We start from the raw sequence: 19,414 nt of genomic DNA, 5'->3' as shown, positions 1-19,414 counted from the left end.
TCTCATAGGAGGGCTGTGGGCGGTTCAGAAACCAGTCTGTCTCATAGGAGGGCTGTGGGCGGTTCAGAAACCAGTCTGTGTCTCATAGGAGGGATGTGGGCGGTTCAGAAACCAGTCTGTGTCTCATAGGAGGGCTGTGGGCGGTTCAGAAACCAGTCTGTGTCTCATAGGAGGGATGTGGGCGGTTCAGAAACCAGTCTGTAGGAGGGATGTGGGCGGTTCAGAAACCAGTCTGTAGGAGGGATGTGGGCGGTTCAGAAACCAGTCTGTGTCTCATAGGAGGGCTGTGGGCAGTTCAGAAACCAGTCTGTGTCTCATAGGAGAGCTGTGGGCGGTTCAGAAACCAGTCTGTCTCATAGGAGGGCTGTGGGCGGTTCAGAAACCAGTCTGTGTCTCATAGGAGGGATGTGGGCGGTTCAGAAACCAGTCTGTGTCTCATAGGAGGGCTGTGGGCGGTTCAGAAACCAGTCTGTGTCTCATAGGAGGGATGTGGGCGGTTCAGAAACCAGTCTGTGTCTCATAGGAGGGATGTGGGCGGTTCAGAAACCAGTCTGTAGGAGGGATGTGGGCGGTTCAGAAACCAGTCTGTAGGAGGGATGTGGGCGGTTCAGAAACCAGTCTGTAGGAGGGATGTGAGCGGTTCAGAAACCAGTCTGTGTCTCATAGGAGGGCTGTGGGCGGTTCAGAAACCAGTCTGTAGGAGGGCTGTGGGCGGTTCAGAAACCAGTCTGTGTCTCATAGGAGGGCTGTGGGCGGTTCAGAAACCAGTCTGTCTCATAGGAGGGCTGTGGGCGGTTCAGAAACCAGTCTGTGTCTCACAGGAGGGATGTGGGCGGTTCAGAAACCAGTCTGTGTCTCATAGGAGGGCTGTGGGCGGTTCAGAAACCAGTCTGTGTCTCATAGGAGGGATGTGGGCGGTTCAGAAACCAGTCTGTGTCTCATAGGAGGGCTGTGGGCGGTTCAGAAACCAGTCTGTAGGAGGGATGTGGGCGGTTCAGAAACAAGTCTGTGTCTCATAGGAGGGCTGTGGGCAGTTCAGAAACCAGTCTGTGTCTCATAGGAGGGCTGTGGGCGGTTCAGAAACCAGTCTGTCTCATAGGAGGGCTGTGGGCGGTTCAGAAACCAGTCTGTGTCTCATAGGAGGGCTGTGGGCGGTTCAGAAACCAGTCTGTGTCTCATAGGAGGGCTGTGGGCGGTTCAGAAACCAGTCTGTGTCTCATAGGAGGGCTGTGGGCGGTTCAGAAACCAGTCTGTGTCTCATAGGAGGGCTGTGGGCGGTTCAGAAACCAGTCTGTGTCTCATAGGAGGGCTGTGGGCGGTTCAGAAACCAGTCTGTAGGAGGGATGTGGGCGGTTCAGAAACCAGTCTGTGTCTCATAGGAGGGCTGTGGAAGGTTCAGAAACCAGTCTGTGTCTCATAGGAGGGCTGTGGGCGGTTCAGAAACCAGTCTGTGTCTCATAGGATGGCTGTGGGCGGTTCAGAAACCAGTCTGTGTCATATAGGAGGGCTGTGGGCGGTTCAGAAACCAGTCTGTGTCTCATAGGAGGGATGTGGGCGGTTCAGAAACCAGTCTGTGTCTCATAGGAGGGCTGTGGGCGGTTCAGAAACCAGTCTGTGTCATTTAGGAGGGCTGTGGGCGGTTCAGAAACCAGTCTGTAGGAGGGATGTGGGCGGTTCAGAAACCAGTCTGTAGGAGGGCTGTGGGCGGTTCAGAAACCAGTCTGTGTCTCATAGGAGGGCTGTGGGCGGTTCAGGAACCAGTCTGTGTCTCATAGGAGGGCTGTGGGCGGTTCAGAAACCAGTCTGTAGGAGGGATGTGGGCGGTTCAGAAACCAGTCTGTAGGAGGGATGTGGGCAGTTCAGAAACCAGTCTGTGTCTCATAGGAGGGCTGTGGGCGGTTCAGAAACCAGTCTGTAGGAGGGCTGTGGGCGGTTCAGAAACCAGTCTGTGTCTCATAGGAGGGCTGTGGGCGGTTCAGAAACCAGTCTGTGTCTCATAGGAGGGCTGTGGGCGGTTCAGAAACCAGTCTGTGTCTCATAGGAGGGCTGTGGGCGGTTCAGAAACCAGTCTGTGTCTCATAGGAGGGCTGTGGGCGGTTCAGAAACCAGTCTGTAGGAGGGATGTGGGCGGTTCAGAAACCAGTCTGTGTCTCATAGGAGGGCTGTGGGCGGTTCAGAAACCAGTCTGTGTCTCATAGGAGGGCTGTGGGCGGTTCAGAAACCAGTCTGTCTCATAGGAGGGCTGTGGGAGGTTCAGAAACCAGTCTGTGTCTCATAGGAGGGATGTGGGCGGTTCAGAAACCAGTCTGTGTCTCATAGGAGGGCTGTGGGCGGTTCAGAAACCAGTCTGTCGGGGGCACGGTGGCACAGTTGGTAGTGCTGTCGCCTCACAGCTAGAAGGTCCTGGGTCCGATTCCCGCTAGGGACGCTGTGGGTGCTGGCGGCGTGTCTCCTCCTCCGCGTCATCAGTGCCCATACCCGAGGCGGGGTTGACGAAAGGTCCTTTCTGTGCGGAGTTTGCATGTTCTCCCCGTGTCCCCTAGGGTAGGTACCCTCACAAAAAACATGAAGTAATCCTGGTCTCTAAACTGCCTCTCCCTGGCCAGCCGGGGCGCCTGATGGAGGGGAAAGGAACTGGTTGGAATAACGTGTTCCTTCCACGTGCTACGTCCAACCAGGGAAACTCCCCCCCGTCAGGTTTAAAGGAGCAACTTGGACACTCAGGCATGAAGGAAGCATGAGTTCAAGTCTGTTGCTCTCCCCATGTCCCCATATATGGGGACTAGGTTGGCGGAGGGTGTGTAGAGACCAGGATCACATTAGATAATTGAAACAGGGGTGAAAAATGGGTTACAAAATCGTGGGATAAAAATTATTAAAAAAAGAAAAGAAAAAAATAAACCAGTCTGTGTCTCATAGGAGGGCTGTGGGCGGTTCAGAAACCAGTCTGTGTCATATAGGAGGGCTGTGGGCGGTTCAGAAACCAGTCTGTGTCTCATAGGAGGGCTGTGGGCGGTTCAGAAACCAGTCTGTGTCTCATAGGAGGGCTGTGTGCGGTTCAGAAACCAGTCTGTGTCTCATAGGAGGGCTGTGGGCGGTTCAGAAACCAGTCTGTGTCTCATAGGAGGGCTGTGGGCGGTTCAGAAACCAGTCTGTGTCGGCGGTTCAGAAACCAGTCTGTAGGAGGGATGTTGGCGGTTCAGAAACCAGTCTGTGTCTCATAGGAGGGCTGTGGGCGGTTCAGAGACCAGTCTGTGTCTCATAGGAGGGCTGTGGGCGGTTCAGAAACCAGTCTGTGTCTCATAGGAGGGCTGTGGGCGGTTCAGAAACAAGTCTGTGTCTCATAGGAGGGCTGTGGGCGGTTCAGAAACAAGTCTGTGTCTCATAGGAGGGCTGTGGGCGGTTCAGAAACCAGTCTGTGTCTCATAGGAGGGCTGTGGGCGGTTCAGAAACCAGTCTGTGTCTCCTAGGAGGGCTGTGTGTTCCCACGATAATTAAAAAAATAGTATTTTTGCTATTATTTTTTAGATTTGTTTTTGGCTTTTGTGCCTTAATTGAGAGTATCAAGTGAAGATTGACAGGAGAGAGAGAGAGAGAGAGAGAGAGAGAGAGAGAGAGAGAGAGAGAGAGAGAGAGAGAGAGAGAGAGAAGGGGAGAGAGAGAGAGAGAGAGAGAGAGAGAGAGAGAGAGAGAGAGAGAGAAGGGGAGAGAGAGAGAGAGAGAGAGAGAGAGAGAGAGAGAGAGAGAGAGAGAGAGAGAGAAGGGGAGAGACATGCAGCAAAGGTCGTCATGAACGCAACGCGCTGTCAGGCCAGAGCCTATATGGGGCATGATGCGCCTGGACCGCTAGGCCAGCGGGCGCCCCACCGGCTGCTATTCTTAGCCAGAGAGAGAGAGAAAGAATTAGAAGACATTTGTAGAAATGGCCCCCCCTGGAGCTGCTTAGCTTAGCTGCTTAGTGGCCAACAGTATAAGACTGTGGTTGTACTGGTCAGCTCCCAGGTTTTAATGTGTTTGTGTGTGTGTGTGTGTGTGTGTGTGTGTGTGTGTGTGTGTGTGTGTGTGTGTGTGTGTGTGTGTGTGTGCAGGGCGTTGCTGAAAATGAGCACTTGTGCTCAGCTACTACCCTGGGTAAATAAAGGATATAAAAAAAGCTGATCTACAAGCTCAAGTAATAGTACTCCATCCAATAGTTGGATCTGAGCTGTAGTGGAGTAAATTAAGTAAAAGTATTGGAATGTAAATACTCTAGTAAAGTACAAATACCTAAAAGAAAATATGTATTTCCACAACAGTAAAATAGCTGCTCCTGTCAGGAGCACGCACGCACGCACGCACGCACGCACGCGCGCACGCACGCACGGAATATCTTGGCCATGGCCACAGAGAAGTGATGTAATAAACAGTGTCTCACGCCATCCAATCGGCTCCCTCTCCTAATTAACAGTGTCTCACGCGAATAATGGACAACTCACCCCGGTGAGTTGTCTTCACTTTCCGCTGGGGCGAGTTGGGCGAGAAAGGACGGACAGCTCACCCCGAGAGTCCGGACAACTCACCCCGGTGAGTTGTCTTCACTTTCTGACATTGCGGGGTGAGTTGTCTGTACTTTCCGTGGCACCCATTACAGTAGGCCTAATTCAATTTCGGATCTAACTATCGGTTCCTACGGACGTGCGCAGTCACGCGCTAATTATTTATTTATTTAACAGTAAAATCCGGTGAAACACTGTTGTAAGTAAGGAATAGAGCATCTCTCTCTCTCTCTCTATGCAGCATTGAGGGGGGGGGGGGGGGGGGGGGGTCGTTTGTGGATAATGTTTGTGCTTCAAAGGCAGAGTCTCGGCTGTACAAAGTTGCTAATTAAGACTGCACTCCCAACGCACGCATGATCAATCAATCACAGTTCTAATAAGCCTACTTATACTGACTGAATTACATCTGAATAGCAAAGCAATATTGAAAGTTGAAAGTGAAAGTGAAGACATCTCACCCCCGAAAGTGAAGACATCTCACCCCTGGTGAGTTGTCCGGACGTTCGGGGTGAGATGTCCGGACAACTCACTTGGAGGGGCAAAAAGGGTGAGTTGTCTTGTTACCTCTCACGCCATCCAATCGGCTGCCATCACTCCTAATGATATATCTTTATCATCCTTGCCGGAACTGATAACGTTATCAAAATTACCAAAACACTGATAACGTTATCAATCCCCCCGAAAACTCATTGCTTTAGAGTGCTGGGATGGAAAATCTAATAAGAGAGAGAGAGAGAGAGAGAGAGAGAGAGAGAGAGAGAGAGAGAGAGAGAGAGAGAGAGACTTTGATCTAGAGCCAAGGGCATGTTATCTCTCTGTGCGTGCGTGCGTGCGTGTGTGCGTGCGTGCGTGCGTGCGTGCAGTGTATCACTGTACTTGTACAGGCCAGGGCCAAATGTGTGTAGAATTTGAGAATGGACCACATTGTGAGGACAGCGTCAAACAGCAGGGGGTGCTGGTGTCTCAGGAGACAGAGCGGCCGGATGGGAACCGTGCAGGTTTGTCAAAATGTTAATGACCTTATTTTTTTCTTCCTGGTATTCAGACAGCCAGCAATGGGGGAAAAAATCACACTCGTGTGAACTGAGTGGTGTAAGGTTTTATATAGCATGATCAGCTGTGGTCTGACGTAATGTCAAGATCTTTGGCTAGGTAGGGTCGTCTTCTGATGTGATGATTTGTGACCATGAAGTTGATTCAGCTGGAGTTTTTGTCCGATGTGAGGTATTATATAAGGTAAGGTATTATATAGCCTGATCAGCTCTGATCTGACGTAATGAAATCACACCTGGATGTGATTTCACAACTGGCTTTTTTTGTGCAGAGAAAATGAGCATGGTTGCTACGGTCATCCAGTTCACCCGGGTGTGATTTAATTAAGTCAGAAATTATTTTGAACATAGCAACCATGCTCATTTTTTCTGCACAAAAAAGCCAGTTGTAGGAGTGGTTTACACCACTCAAAAAAAGAGGGACACATCTATGGGCCGCAATCTGCATTCAAAGATTCTCCTAGAAGCTTTGTCATTGGTCGATTTACCTGTCTACTTCCTGATTGGTTATTCATTTTGACTGTTTTTTCTTTTTTTTCAACCAATGACAAAGCTTCTAGGAATATCTATGAGTGTAGATTGTGGCCCCTAGATGTGTCAGAGAGAACAACAATGGGGAGCGTTTCACTTTGCTGGCTGTGTGAATAACAAAAACAAATGTTGACATAATTGCTTATAGCTACTTTAAGGCCCTTTCAGACGGTTGGATCCCCGTGGCCCCCAGAGTTAGGCCCGTTTAAGGCCCTTTCAGACCAGGAGCAGTCTGGACCAACCACAGCTCTGCTCATGAGGGTCTGGACCAACCACAGCTCTGCTCATGAGGGTCTGGACCAACCACAGCTCTGCTCATGAGGGTCTGGACCAACCACAGCTCTGCTCATGAGGGTCTGGACCAACCACAGCTCTGCTCATGAGGAGGCGGAACAACGCAAGCGTAAAATAAAAAAGCTCAACACAATCCAGGTCAATTTAATGGAGCTGCACCTATAAGTCAAATGAGTTGAAAATGAATTACTGTGTGCGTTAATCGCTGCCCATCTGAAAGGACCTTTTCACTGGCAGCCAAATACAGCCTGAATCAGATCTGTGCCTCATCACCCACAGAGGAATCAGATCTGTGCCTCATCACCCACAGAGGAATCAGATCTGTGCCTCATCATCCACAGAGGAATCAGATCTGTGCCTCATCACCCACAGAGGAATCAGATCTGTGCCTCATCATCCACAGAGGAATCAGATCTGTGCCTCATCATCCACAGAGGAATCAGATCTGTGCCTCATCATCCACAGAGGAATCAGATCTGTGCCTCATCATCCACAGAGGAATCAGATCTGTGCCTCATCATCCACAGAGGAATCTGACTTGTTTAAATAATAAAATAATAAAAATGTCCAGAGATTTTGAAGTTGTGTAAATGTGTGACTCTGTGGGGGGTATTTATATGCAAATATCATGACCAATGGCATTGCAACACTAAACAATGAACATCAATGATGATGTTTAGGTTAAAAAAGAACAGAACAAAATATCAATTAAGTAATTAATTAAATAAAAAATGTTACCAAAAAGCATGGTTGGGGCTTCCAGGGTAAAAAGCACCTCTGAATGAGGCTCAAGTCACATTCCAGTAGCCTCGGAAACACAGACGTTTTTATTCTCAGGGAGAAAAATCACACCCGTGTGAACTGAGTGGTGTAAGGTCTTATATAGACTGATCAACTGTGGTCTGACGTAATGTCTGACGTAATGAAATCAAACCCGTGTGAACTGGGTGACCATAGCAACCATGCTCATTTTTTGGTACGAACAGACACGTAAACTAACAAAGCCAGTTGTAGGAGTGGTTTACACCACTCAAAAAAGTCTGGGAACGCTTGTGGAACCACTTGTGTGCGCTACAAATGAACACAGCACAACCAATCACAGCGCTCCCTACCTCACTGACAACCAATCACAGCGCTCCCAACCTCACTGACAACCAATCAGAGCGCTCCCTACCTCACTGACAACCAATCACAGCGCTCCCTACCCCACTGACAGCCAATCACAAGCCAATTTTTGAAATGGTCTCCTACGGACACAATATTGGCCGAGATACGCCATCTTATCCAACGATAACACAATATTCTACGTTTTGGGTCTGAGAGGCAAGTGGCGTCTTCAGCTAAAGAAAAAGATAAGGTGTGGCAAGTTTGTGTGCGTGTCTATGGGCCTCGATTGGTTCCTGCCCTATGGGCCTCATGGCTACAGTAACAGGAGATTGGTTCCTGCCCTATGGGCCTCATGGCTCAGCAAGGCTACTTACACAGCTCCATGACGTCAGGTTCATCCAAATATGGAGTTCCACACAGCTCCACACAGCTCCAATCAGACTGTTTTGGGGGGACCGCAGTTCAAATATGAATTATTTTGGGAGGCCGTGAAGAGATTGAGAAGCACTGGTTCAATTCAAAGTATGGTCGTACATCTCACCATGAGGATGTCTCACATGATCCATGACAGGCTGTGAGCTCTACCGGCTCGGAGGACCATCTGGAGGAAGGTGCAGTTCTTCTGGAGTTCACAGACTGAGGTTAGAGGAGATAGAGGAGGACCTGGAGATGAGAGAGCACTTCAGACACATTATACGTTTTGGGCAGTTTTCTGTGAATGTAATGCTGTCTGCGCGCACGTGTGGCCGAGGAACACACATGTGGGACGGTTAAAAAAAAAAGCCCCCTCACCTCGGTAGCCACAGAAACGTCTCTTCTTTTGCATGTGATGACAGACAAGACAGTGCACTTTTCATTTAATTTTATTCCTCATATGCCGTTGACTGGCCCTGTATCTGAAAGGGGCAAATACATATTTCATTAAGGAATATAATATACCTTTTGTATTCTTTCTGTATCTCAGCAAAATGTACACAGGGTGAAAGTAGGCAAAAACGGGCTTTAATGCCAAATGGTTTTTTCCCGGTTAATTCCCTGATTACGGGATGTTAACGGACATCTGTGGACATTTACCGAGAAAACAATTTACTGAAGATTTGTGGACATTTGTGGACATCTACATGGAATCTACTCCCCATGCTCAACAAAGACACAGCATGGGGTCTGATCCTTGCACATTGACCCTTTGTTTAAAGTCAAATGAGTCAAATGAGTTGAAAATGAATTACTGTGTGCGTTAATCGCTGCCCATCTGAAAGGACCTTTTCACTGGCAGCCAAATACAGCCTGAATCAGATCTGTGCCTCATCATCCACAGAGGAATCAGATCTGTGCCTCATCACCCACAGAGGAATCAGATCTGTGCCTCATCATCCACAGAGGAATCAGATCTGTGCCTCATCATCCACAGAGGAATCAGATCTGTGCCTCATCATCCACAGAGGAATCAGATCTGTGCCTCATCATCCACAGAGGAATCAGATCTGTGCCTCATCATCCACAGAGGAATCAGATCTGTGCCTCATCATCCACAGAGGAATCAGATCTGTGCCTCATCACCCACAGAGGAATCAGATCTGTGCCTCATCATCCACAGAGGAATCAGATCTGTGCCTCATCATCCACAGAGGAATCAGATCTGTGCCTCATCATCCACAGAGGAATCAGATCTGTGCCTCATCACCCACAGAGGAATCAGATCTGTGCCTCATCACCCACAGAGGAATCTGACTTGTTTAAATAATAAAATAATACAAATGTCCAGAGATTTTGAAGTTGTGTAAATATGTGCCTCTGTGGGGGGTATTTATATGCAAATATCATGACCAATGGCATTGCAACACTAAACAATGAACATCAATGATGATGTTTAGGTTAAAAAAGAACAGAACAAAATATCAATTAAGTAATTAATTAAATTAAAAATGTTACCAAAAAGCATGGTTGGGGCTTCCAGGGTAAAAAGCACCTCTGAATGAGGCTCAAGTCACATTCCAGTAGCCTCGGAAACACAGACGTTTTTATTCTCAGGGAGAAAAATCACACCTGTGTGAACTGAGTCGTGTAAGGTCTTATATAGACTGATCAACTGTGGTCTGACGTAATGTCTGACGTAATGAAATCAAACCCGTGTGAACTGGGTGACCATAGCAACCATGCTCATTTTTTGGTACGAACAGACACGTAAACTAACAAAGCCAGTTGTAGGAGTGGTTTACACCACTCAAAAAAGTCTGGGAACGCTTGTGGAACCACTTGTGTGCGCTACAAATGAACACAGCACAACCAATCACAGCGCTCCCTACCTCACTGACAACCAATCACAGCGCTCCCAACCTCACTGACAACCAATCAGAGCGCTCCCTACCTCACTGACAACCAATCACAGCGCTCCCTACCCCACTGACAGCCAATCACAAGCCAATTTTTGAAATGGTCTCCTACGGACACAATATTGGCCGAGATAGGCCATCTTATCCAACGATAACACAATATTCTACGTTTTGGGTCTGAGAGGCAAGTGGCGTCTTCAGCTAAAGAAAAAGATAAGGTGTGGCAAGTTTGTGTGCGTGTGCATGCGCCGTGCCTATTTCTTGGCAAATGTTCTTTTTTTGGGTGTGGTCATTTGCCCTTTTTTGCATTTTTTCGTATTTTGGTACATTTCTCACAGTTGCCATAGCTTGCCAAAACCAATTGTCACCACTGTTGACTGGAGAGATTATCAGAGGAGCAGAGTTTGTACCATTTTGGTTCAAACCTGGACAGAAGTATGGATATAGTCTCTCAGTGAAGGAGCAGCCAGTGAAAGAGTAGAGATTTACTCTGGTCTCCACATCATAAAAGGAGACCAGACCCTCCTCATAATCCACAAACACTCCCACTTTCTGGATCTCCTCTCTTACAGGGAGGAGGACAGCAGGGCCAGCTTTAGCCTTGTACACATTTCCATTCCTCAACACTATAGTCCAGTAACCGTTGTTGGGTCTCAGTTTGATGTCTCCCTTCCTGTTGATGGACTCTCTGGCCACTCCTATTGTCCAGTCAGTCTTCCCTCCAACCTGGACCTCATAGTAAAACCTTCCTGTGGAAAAGCTTTGTTTTCCTAAGACACAGACACATGGAGAGAATCTCTCTTTGTTTTTGGGGAGATTCTTCCTTACGTTTCCATCACTCACTTGTTTCCCATCCTCAGACAGGATGAGGTATGGATGTGTTTCCCATCCTCAGACAGGATGAGGTATGGATGTGCCGTATCAGGGTCCAGAGTTACATTCACAGAGTATTGCTGAATTCTCCTCATCTCAGAATCACACAGTTTCTCCATCTCTTCTCTGGGTTTGCTTCGTCTCTCTCAAGCTACTGCTCCTCACACTGTGTGGAATCAGCCATTTATGCCGTCGAGATGCATGGAATCTGACCTCATCAGATATGTCAGAGTTCATCCAAATATGGGCCTCATGGCTACAGAAACAGGAGATTGGTTCCTGCCCTATGGGCCTCGATTGGTTCCTGCCCTATGGGCCTCATGGCTACAGAAACAGGAGATTGGTTCCTGCCCTATGGGCCTCATGGCTCAGCAAGGCTACTTACACAGCTCCATGACGTCAGGTTCATCCAAATATGGAGTTCCACACAGCTCCACACAGCTCCAATCAGACTGTTTTGGGGGGACCGCAGTTCAAATATGAATTATTTTGGGAGGCCGTGAAGAGATTGAGAAGCACTGGTTCAATTCAAAGTATGAACCAGAGTGACGACTGGCCAATCAGACGGTTTCTCAGGAACCACAGATATCTGTGTCTGTCTGCAGCTCTGAGGAAGAGACACACATTCTCAGGGTGTTCGGGAGGTTTTGTGCATCGGCTTCCCGGATTGGCCAACCCAAACCCGTCTGCTTCAAGGATTGGCTGAGATACATCGTCACATTTATGCCTCATAGTGGATATAAATGCAACAACTTGCATCGTTCCCAACATGCATGGCCCCAAGTAGGCCGGCGTGATCCGTCCTTGTACTGTGTCATTCACACATTCTCTTGTAAATGCAGATCAGTTCTCATATCAGAATGATTGACATGAGAGATTATCAGAGGAGCAGAGTTTGTACCACCAGCATTAGGCCAAGGACAGAAGTATGGATATAGTCTCTCAGTGAAGGAGCAGCCAGTGAAAGAGTAGAGATTTACTCTGGTCTCTACATCATAAAAGGAGACCAGACCCTCCTCATAATCCACAAACACTCCCACTTTCTGGAGCTCCTCTCTTACAGGGAGGAGGACAGCAGGGCCAGCTTTAGCCCCGTACTCATTTCCATTCCTCAACCTTATAGTCCAGTAACCGTTGTTGGGTCTCAGTTTGATGTCTACCTTCCTGTTGATGGTCACTCCTATTGTCCAGTTAGTCTTCCCTCCAACCTCAACCTCTTAGTAAAACCTTCCGGATGAAAAGCTTTGTTTTCCTAAGACACAGACACAATATGAGAATCTCTCTGTGTTTCCATGACTCACTTGTTTTCCATCCTCAGACAGGATGAGGCTGGGATGTGCCGTATCAGGGTCCAGAGTTACATTCACAGAGTTTTGCTGATTTCTCCTCATCTCAGAATCACACAGTTTCTCCATCTCTTCTCGGGGTTTGGTTGTCTCTCTCAAGCTACTGCTCCTCACACTGTGTGGAATCAGCCTTTTAAGCCGTTGAGATGCATGGAATCTGACCTCATCAGATAATGATGTCAGGTTCATCCAAATATGGAGTTCCACACAGCTCCAACCAGCTCAGTGGCCTTGTGGTTAGAGTGTCCGCCCTGAGACTGGGAGGTCAGGGTTCGATCCCTGACCGAATCATACCAAAGACTCTGAAAAAAGGGACCCAGTGCCTCCCTGCTTGGCACTCAGCATCAAGGGTTGGATTGGGGGGGGTAAGTCCCTGTGACATACTAGCGTCATGTCCAGGGGGTGTACTTGTACATCAAGCTGCCTCATGGCTACAGAAACAGGAAATTGGCCCCTGCCCTATGGGCCTCATGGCTACAGAAACAAGAGATAGGTTCCTGCCCTATGGGCCTCATGGCTACAGAAACAAGAGATAGGTTCCTGCCCTATGGGCCTCATGGCTACAGAAACAAGAGATAGGTTCCTGCCCTATGGGCCTCATGGCTACAGAAACAAGAGATAGGTTCCTGCCCTATGGGCCTCATGGCTACAGAAACGAGAGATAGGTTCCTGCCCTATGGGCCTCATGGCTACAGAAACAAGAGATAGGTTCCTGCCCTATGGGCCTCATGGCTACAGAAACAAGAGATAGGTTCCTGCCCTATGGGCCTCATGGCTACAGAAACAAGAGATAGGTTCCTGCCCTATGGGCCTCATGGCTACAGAAACAAGAGATAGGTTCCTGCCCTATGGGCCTCATGGCTACAGAAACAAGAGATAGGTTCCTGCCCTATGGGCCTCATGGCTACAGAAACAAGAGATAGGTTCCTGCCCTATGGGCCTCATGGCTACAGAAACAAGAGATAGGTTCCTGCCCTATGGGCCTCATGGCTACAGAAACAAGAGATAGGTTCCTGCCCTATGGGCCTCATGGCTACAGAAACAAGAGATAGGTTCCTGCCCTATGGGCCTCATGGCTACAGAAACAAGAGATAGGTTCCTGCCCTATGGGCCTCATGGCTACAGAAACAAGAGATAGGTTCCTGCCCTATGGGCCTCATGGCTACAGAAACAAGAGATAGGTTCCTGCCCTATGGGCCTCATGGCTACAGAAACAAGAGATAGGTTCCTGCCCTATGGGCCTCATGGCTACAGAAACAAGAGATAGGTTCCTGCCCTATGGGCCTCATGGCTACAGAAACAGGAGATAGGTTCCTGCCCTATGGGCCTCATGGCTACAGAAACAGGAGATAGGTTCCTGCCCTATGGGCCTCATGGCTACAGAAACAAGAGATAGGTTCCTGCCCTATGGGCCTCATGGCTACAGAAACAAGAGATAGGTTCCTGCCCTATGGGCCTCATGGCTACAGAAACAAGAGATAGGTTCCTGCCCTATGGGCCTCATGGCTACAGAAACAGGAGATAGGTTCCTGCCTTATGGGCCTCATGGCTACAGAAACAAGAGATAGGTTCCTGCCCTATGGGCCTCATGGCTACAGAAACAAGAGATAGGTTCCTGCCCTATGTGCCTCATGGCTACAGAAACAAGAGATAGGTTCCTGCCCTATGGGCCTCATGGCTACAGAAACAAGAGATAGGTTCCTGCCCTATGGGCCTCATGGCTACAGAAACAGGAGATAGGTTCCTGCCCTATGGGCCTCATGGCTACAGAAACAGGAGATAGGTTCCTGCCCTATGTGCCTCATGGCTACAGAAACAGGACATTGGCTCCTGCCCTATGGGCCTCAAGGCTCGGCAAGGCTACTTACAAAGCTCCAGACAAATATGATGTCAGTTTCATCCAAATATGGAGTTCCACACAGCTCCAGAATACTTTTGGGGAGACCGCAGTTCAAACATGATTTATTTGGGGAGGCCGTGAAGAGATTGAGAAGCACTGGTTCAATTCAAAGTATGGTCGTACATCTCACCATGAGGATGTCTCACATGATCCATGACAGGCTGTGAGCTCTACCGGCTCGGAGGACCATCTGGAGGAAGGTGCAGTTCTTCTGGAGTTCACAGACTGAGGTTAGAGGAGATAGAGGAGGACCTGGAGATGAGAGAGCACTTCAGACACATTGTACGTTTTGGGCAGTTTTCTGTGAATGTAATGCTGTCTGCGCGCACGTGTGGCCGAGGAACACACATGTGGGACGGTTAAAAAAAAAAGCCCCCTCACCTCGGTAGCCACAGAAACGTCTCTTCTTTTGCATGTGATGACAGACAAGACAGTGCACTTTTCATTTCATTTTATTCCTCATACAAAGAGGCCATTGACGGGCCCTGTATCGGCAAATAAATATTTGATGAAGGAATATAATAAACCTTTTTATTATTTCTGTATATCAGCAAAATGTAGATTTTTATGTTAGATATTGAGGGAAATTGAGATTAGCAGATAAAAAAAAAAAAAAAGAAAAAAAAAAGCAGCTCATCAACTTAACGGTTAATCGATGGAAAAGTCCAACCGAACCGTCTCAAATGTGGCGAGTGGACTGGCCAATCAGAGAGTGTCTCATATGATCCTGAGGTGTGCAGTGACGACTGGCCAATCAGACGGTTTCTCAGGAACCACAGATATCTGTGTCTGTCTGCAGCTCTGAGGAAGAGACACACATTCTCAGGGTGTTCGGGAGGTTTTGTGCATCGGCTTCCCTGATTGGCCAACCCAAACCCGTCTGCTTCAAGGATTGGCTGAGAGACAGTCACATTTATGCCTCATAGTGGATATAAATGCAACAACTTTTCTCTTGTAAATGCAGATCAGCTCTCATATCAGAGTGATTGACAGGAGAGATTATCAGAGGAGCAGAGTTTGTACCACCAGCATTAGGCCAAGGACAGAAGTATGGATATAGTCTCTCAGTGAAGGAGCAGCCAGTGACAGAGTAGAGATTTCCTCTGGTCTCCACATCATAAAAGGAGACCAGACCCTTCTCATAATCCACAAACACTCCCACTTTCTGGAGCTCCTCTCTTACAGGGAGGAGGACATCAGGGTAAGCATTAGCCTTGTACTCATTTCCATTCCTCAACCCTATAGTCCAGAAACCATTGTTGGGACACGCATAGATGACTCCCTTCCTGTTGATGGACTCTCTGACCACTCCTACATCCCAGGCAGTCTTCCCTCCAACCTGGACCTCATAGTAAAACCTTCCTGTGGAAAAGCTTTGTTTTCCTAAGACATCTATACATGTAGAGAATCTCTCTTTGTTGTTTGGGAGATTCTTCCTTACGTTTCCATGACTCACTTGTTTTCCATCCTCAGACAGGATGAGGTATGGATGTGCTGTATCAGGGTCCAGAGTTACATTCACAGAGTATTGCTGAATTCTCCTCATCTCAGAATCACACAGTTTCTCCATCTCTTCTCTGGGTTTGGTTCGTCTCTCTCAAGCTACTGCTCCTCACACTGTGTGGAATCAGCCTTTTAAGCCGTTGAGATGCATGGAATCTGACCTCATCAGATATGATGTCCGGTTCATCCAAATATGGAGTTCCACACAGCTCCAGTGTTTTGGGGGGGACCCCAGTTCAAATATGATTATTTTGGGACACAGAACACAGTGTCTCTAGCGTCTTTCAGGAGGTCAGACCAGTTCAACAGTGTCTCTAGTGTCTTCTTTCAGGAGGTCAGACCAGTTCAACACAGTGTCTCTAGTGTCTTTCAGGAGGTCAGACCAGTTCAACACAGTGTCTCTAGTGTCTTTCAGGAGGTCAGACCAGTTCAACACAGTGTCTCTAGTGTCTTTCAGGAGGTCAGACCAGTTCAACACAGTGTCTCTAGTGTCTTTCAGGAGGTCAGACCAGTTCAACACGGTGTCTCTAGCGTCTTTCAGGAGGTCAGACCAGTTCAACACAGTGTCTCTAGTGTCTTTCAGGAGGTCAGACCAGTTCAACACGCTGTCTCTAGCGTCTTTCAGGAGGTCAGACCAGTTCAACACAGTGTCTCTAGTGTCTTTCAGGAGGTCAGACCAGTTCAACACAGTGTCTCTAGCGTCTTTCAGGAGGTCAGACCAGTTCAACACAGTGTCTCTAGTGTCTTTCAGGATGTCAGACCAGTTCAACACAGTGTCTCTAGTGTCTTTCAGGAGGTCAGACCAGTTCAAGACAGTGTCTCTAGTGTCTTTCAGGAGGTCAGACCAGTTCAACAGTGTCTCTAGTGTCTTCTTTCAGGAGGTCAGACCAGTTCAACACAGTGTCTCTAGTGTCTTTCAGGAGGTCAGACCAGTTCAACACAGTGTCTCTAGTGTCTTTCAGGAGGTCAGACCAGTTCAACACAGTGTCTCTAGTGTCTTTCAGGAGGTCAGACCAGTTCAACACAGTGTCTCTAGTGTCTTTCAGGAGGTCAGACCAGTTCAACACAGTGTCTCTAGTGTCTTTCAGGAGGTCAGACCAGTTCAACACAGTGTCTATAGTGTCTTTCAGGAGGTCAGACCAGTTCAACACAGTGTCTCTAGTGTCTTTCAGGAGGTCAGACCAGTTCAACACGGTGTCTCTAGTGTCTTTCAGGAGGTCAGACCAGTTCAACACAGTGTCTCTAGTGTCTTTCAGGAGGTCAGACCAGTTCAACACGGTGTCTCTAGTGTCTTTCAGGAGGTCAGACCAGTTCAACACGGTGTCTCTAGCGTCTTTCAGGAGGTAAGACCAGTTCAACACAGTGTCTCTAGTGTCTTTCAGGAGGTCAGACCAGTTCAACACGGTGTCTCTAGCGTCTTTCAGGAGGTCAGACCAGTTCAACATGGTGTCTCTAGTTTCTTTCAGGAGGTCAGACCAGTTCAACACAGTGTCTCTAGTGTATTTCAGGAGGTCAGACCAGTTCAACAGTGTCTCTAGTGTCTTTCAGGAGGTCAGACCAGTTCAACAAAGTGTCTCTAGTGTCTTTCAGGAGGTCAGACCAGTTCAACACAGTGTCTCTAGTGTCTTTCAGGAGGTCAGACCAGTTCAACACAGTGTCTCTAGTTTCTTTCAGGAGGTCAGACCAGTTCAACACAGTGTCTCTAGTGTCTTTCAGGAGGTCAGACCAGTTCAACACAGTGTCTCTAGTGTCTTTCAGGAGGTCAGACCAGTTCAACACGGTGTCTCTAGCGTCTTTCAGGAGGTCAGACCAGTTCAACACAGTGTCTCTAGTGTCTTTCAGGAGGTCAGACCAGTTCAACACAGTGTCTCTAGTGTCTTTCAGGAGGTCAGACCAGTTAAACACGGTGTCTCTAGCGTCTTTCAGGAGGTCAGACCAGTTCAACACAATGTCTCTAGTGTCTTTCAGGAGGTCAGACCAGTTCAACACGGTGTCTCTAGCGTCTTTCAGGAGGTCAGACCAGTTCAACACAATGTCTCTAGTGTCTTTCAGGAGGTCAGACCAGTTCAACACGGTGTCTCTAGTGTCTTTCAGGAGGTCAGACCAGTTAAACACGGTGTCTCTAGCGTCTTTCAGGAGGTCAGACCAGTTCAACACAATGTCTCTAGTGTCTTTCAGGAGGTCAGACCAGTTCAACACAGTGTCTCTAGCGTCTTTCAGGAGGTCAGACCAGTTCAACACAGTGTCTCTAGTGTCTTTCAGGAGGTCAGACCAGTTCAACAGTGTCTCTAGTGTCTTTCAGGAGGTCAGACCAGTTCAACACAGTGTCTCTAGTGTCTTTCAGGAGGTCAGACCAGTTCAACACAGTGTCTCTAGTGTCTTTCAGGAGGTCAGACCAGTTCAACAGTGTCTCTAGTGTCTTTCAGGAGGTCAGACCAGTTCAACAGTGTCTCTAGTGTCTTTCAGGAGGTCAGACCAGTTCAACACAGTGTCTCTAGTGTCTTTCAGGAGGTCAGACCAGTTCAATACAGTGTCTCTAGTGTCTTTCAGGAGGTCAGACCAGTTCAACAGTGTCTCTAGTGTCTTTCAGGAGGTCAGACCAGTTCAACACAGTGTCTCTAGTGTCTTTCAGGAGGTCAGACCAGTTCAACAGTGTCTCTAGTGTCTTTCAGGAGGTCAGACCAGTTCAACACAGTGTCTCTAGTGTCTTTCAGGAGGTCAGACCAGTTCAACACAGTGTCTCTAGTGTCTTTCAGGAGGTCAGACCAGTTCAACACAGTGTCTCTAGCGTCTTTCAGGAGGTCAGACCAGTTCAACACAGTGTCTCTAGTTTCTTTCAGGAGGTCAGACCAGTTCAACACAGTGTCTCTAGTGTATTTCAGGAGGTCAGACCAGTTCAACAGTGTCTCTAGTGTCTTCCAGGAGGTCAGACCAGTTCAACACGGTGTCTCTAGCGTCTTTCAGGAGGTCAGACCAGTTCAACACAGTGTCTCTAGTGTCTTTCAGGAGGTCAGACCAGTTCAACAGTGTCTCTAGTGTCTTCTTTCAGGAGGTCAGACCAGTTCAACACAGTGTCTCTAGTGTCTTTCAGGAGGTCAGACCAGTTCAACACAGTGTCTCTAGTGTCTTTCAGGAGGTCAGACCAGTTCAACACAGTGTCTCTAGTGTCTTTCAGGAGGTCAGACCAGTTCAACACAGTGTCTCTATTGTCTTTCAGGAGGTCAGACCAGTTCAACACGGTGTCTCTAGCGTCTTTCAGGAGGTCAGACCAGTTCAACACAGTGTCTCTAGTGTCTTTCAGGAGGTCAGACCAGTTCAACACGGTGTCTCTAGCGTCTTTCAGGAGGTCAGACCAGTTCAACACAGTGTCTCTAGTGTCTTTCAGGAGGTCAGACCAGTTCAACACAGTGTCTCTAGCGTCTTTCAGGAGGTCAGACCAGTTCAACACAGTGTCTCTAGTGTCTTTCAGGATGTCAGACCAGTTCAACACAGTGTCTCTAGTGTCTTTCAGGAGGTCAGACCAGTTCAAGACAGTGTCTCTAGTGTCTTTCAGGAGGTCAGACCAGTTCAACAGTGTCTCTAGTGTCTTCTTTCAGGAGGTCAGACCAGTTCAACACAGTGTCTCTAGTGTCTTTCAGGAGGTCAGACCAGTTCAACACAGTGTCTCTAGTGTCTTTCAGGAGGTCAGACCAGTTCAACACAGTGTCTCTAGTGTCTTTCAGGAGGTCAGACCAGTTCAACACAGTGTCTCTAGTGTCTTTCAGGAGGTCAGACCAGTTCAACACAGTGTCTATAGTGTCTTTCAGGAGGTCAGACCAGTTCAACACAGTGTCTCTAGTGTCTTTCAGGAGGTCAGACCAGTTCAACACAGTGTCTCTAGTGTCTTTCAGGAGGTCAGACCAGTTCAACACAGTGTCTCTAGCGTCTTTCAGGAGGTCAG

At 48.2% G+C, this 19,414-nt stretch overlaps 1 protein-coding gene across 1 annotated transcript; it reads right to left on the bottom strand.

Annotated features, from left to right (window-relative positions):
• Nucleotides 1-8,072: 8,072 nt before the first annotated feature.
• LOC306918770 (E3 ubiquitin-protein ligase TRIM39-like) lies at nucleotides 8,073-15,541 on the bottom strand (the record flags this gene model as incomplete). Its single annotated transcript, XM_079531637.1, has 3 exons — nucleotides 8,073-8,155; nucleotides 10,221-10,632; nucleotides 15,428-15,541. The coding sequence occupies 3 exons, from the start codon at nucleotides 15,539-15,541 to the stop codon at nucleotides 8,073-8,075; spliced, it is 609 nt and encodes a 202-aa protein (XP_079387763.1).
• Between the last annotated feature and the right edge of the window lie 3,873 nt (nucleotides 15,542-19,414).

This window comes from Electrona antarctica, assembly GCF_951216825.1.
Source record: "Electrona antarctica genome assembly, contig: scaffold_90, whole genome shotgun sequence".
NCBI classification, from domain to species: Eukaryota; Metazoa; Chordata; class Actinopteri; order Myctophiformes; family Myctophidae; genus Electrona; species Electrona antarctica.
The sequence above is the reverse complement of the archived record's forward strand: the minus strand, read 5'-3'. Positions and strand labels throughout refer to the sequence as shown.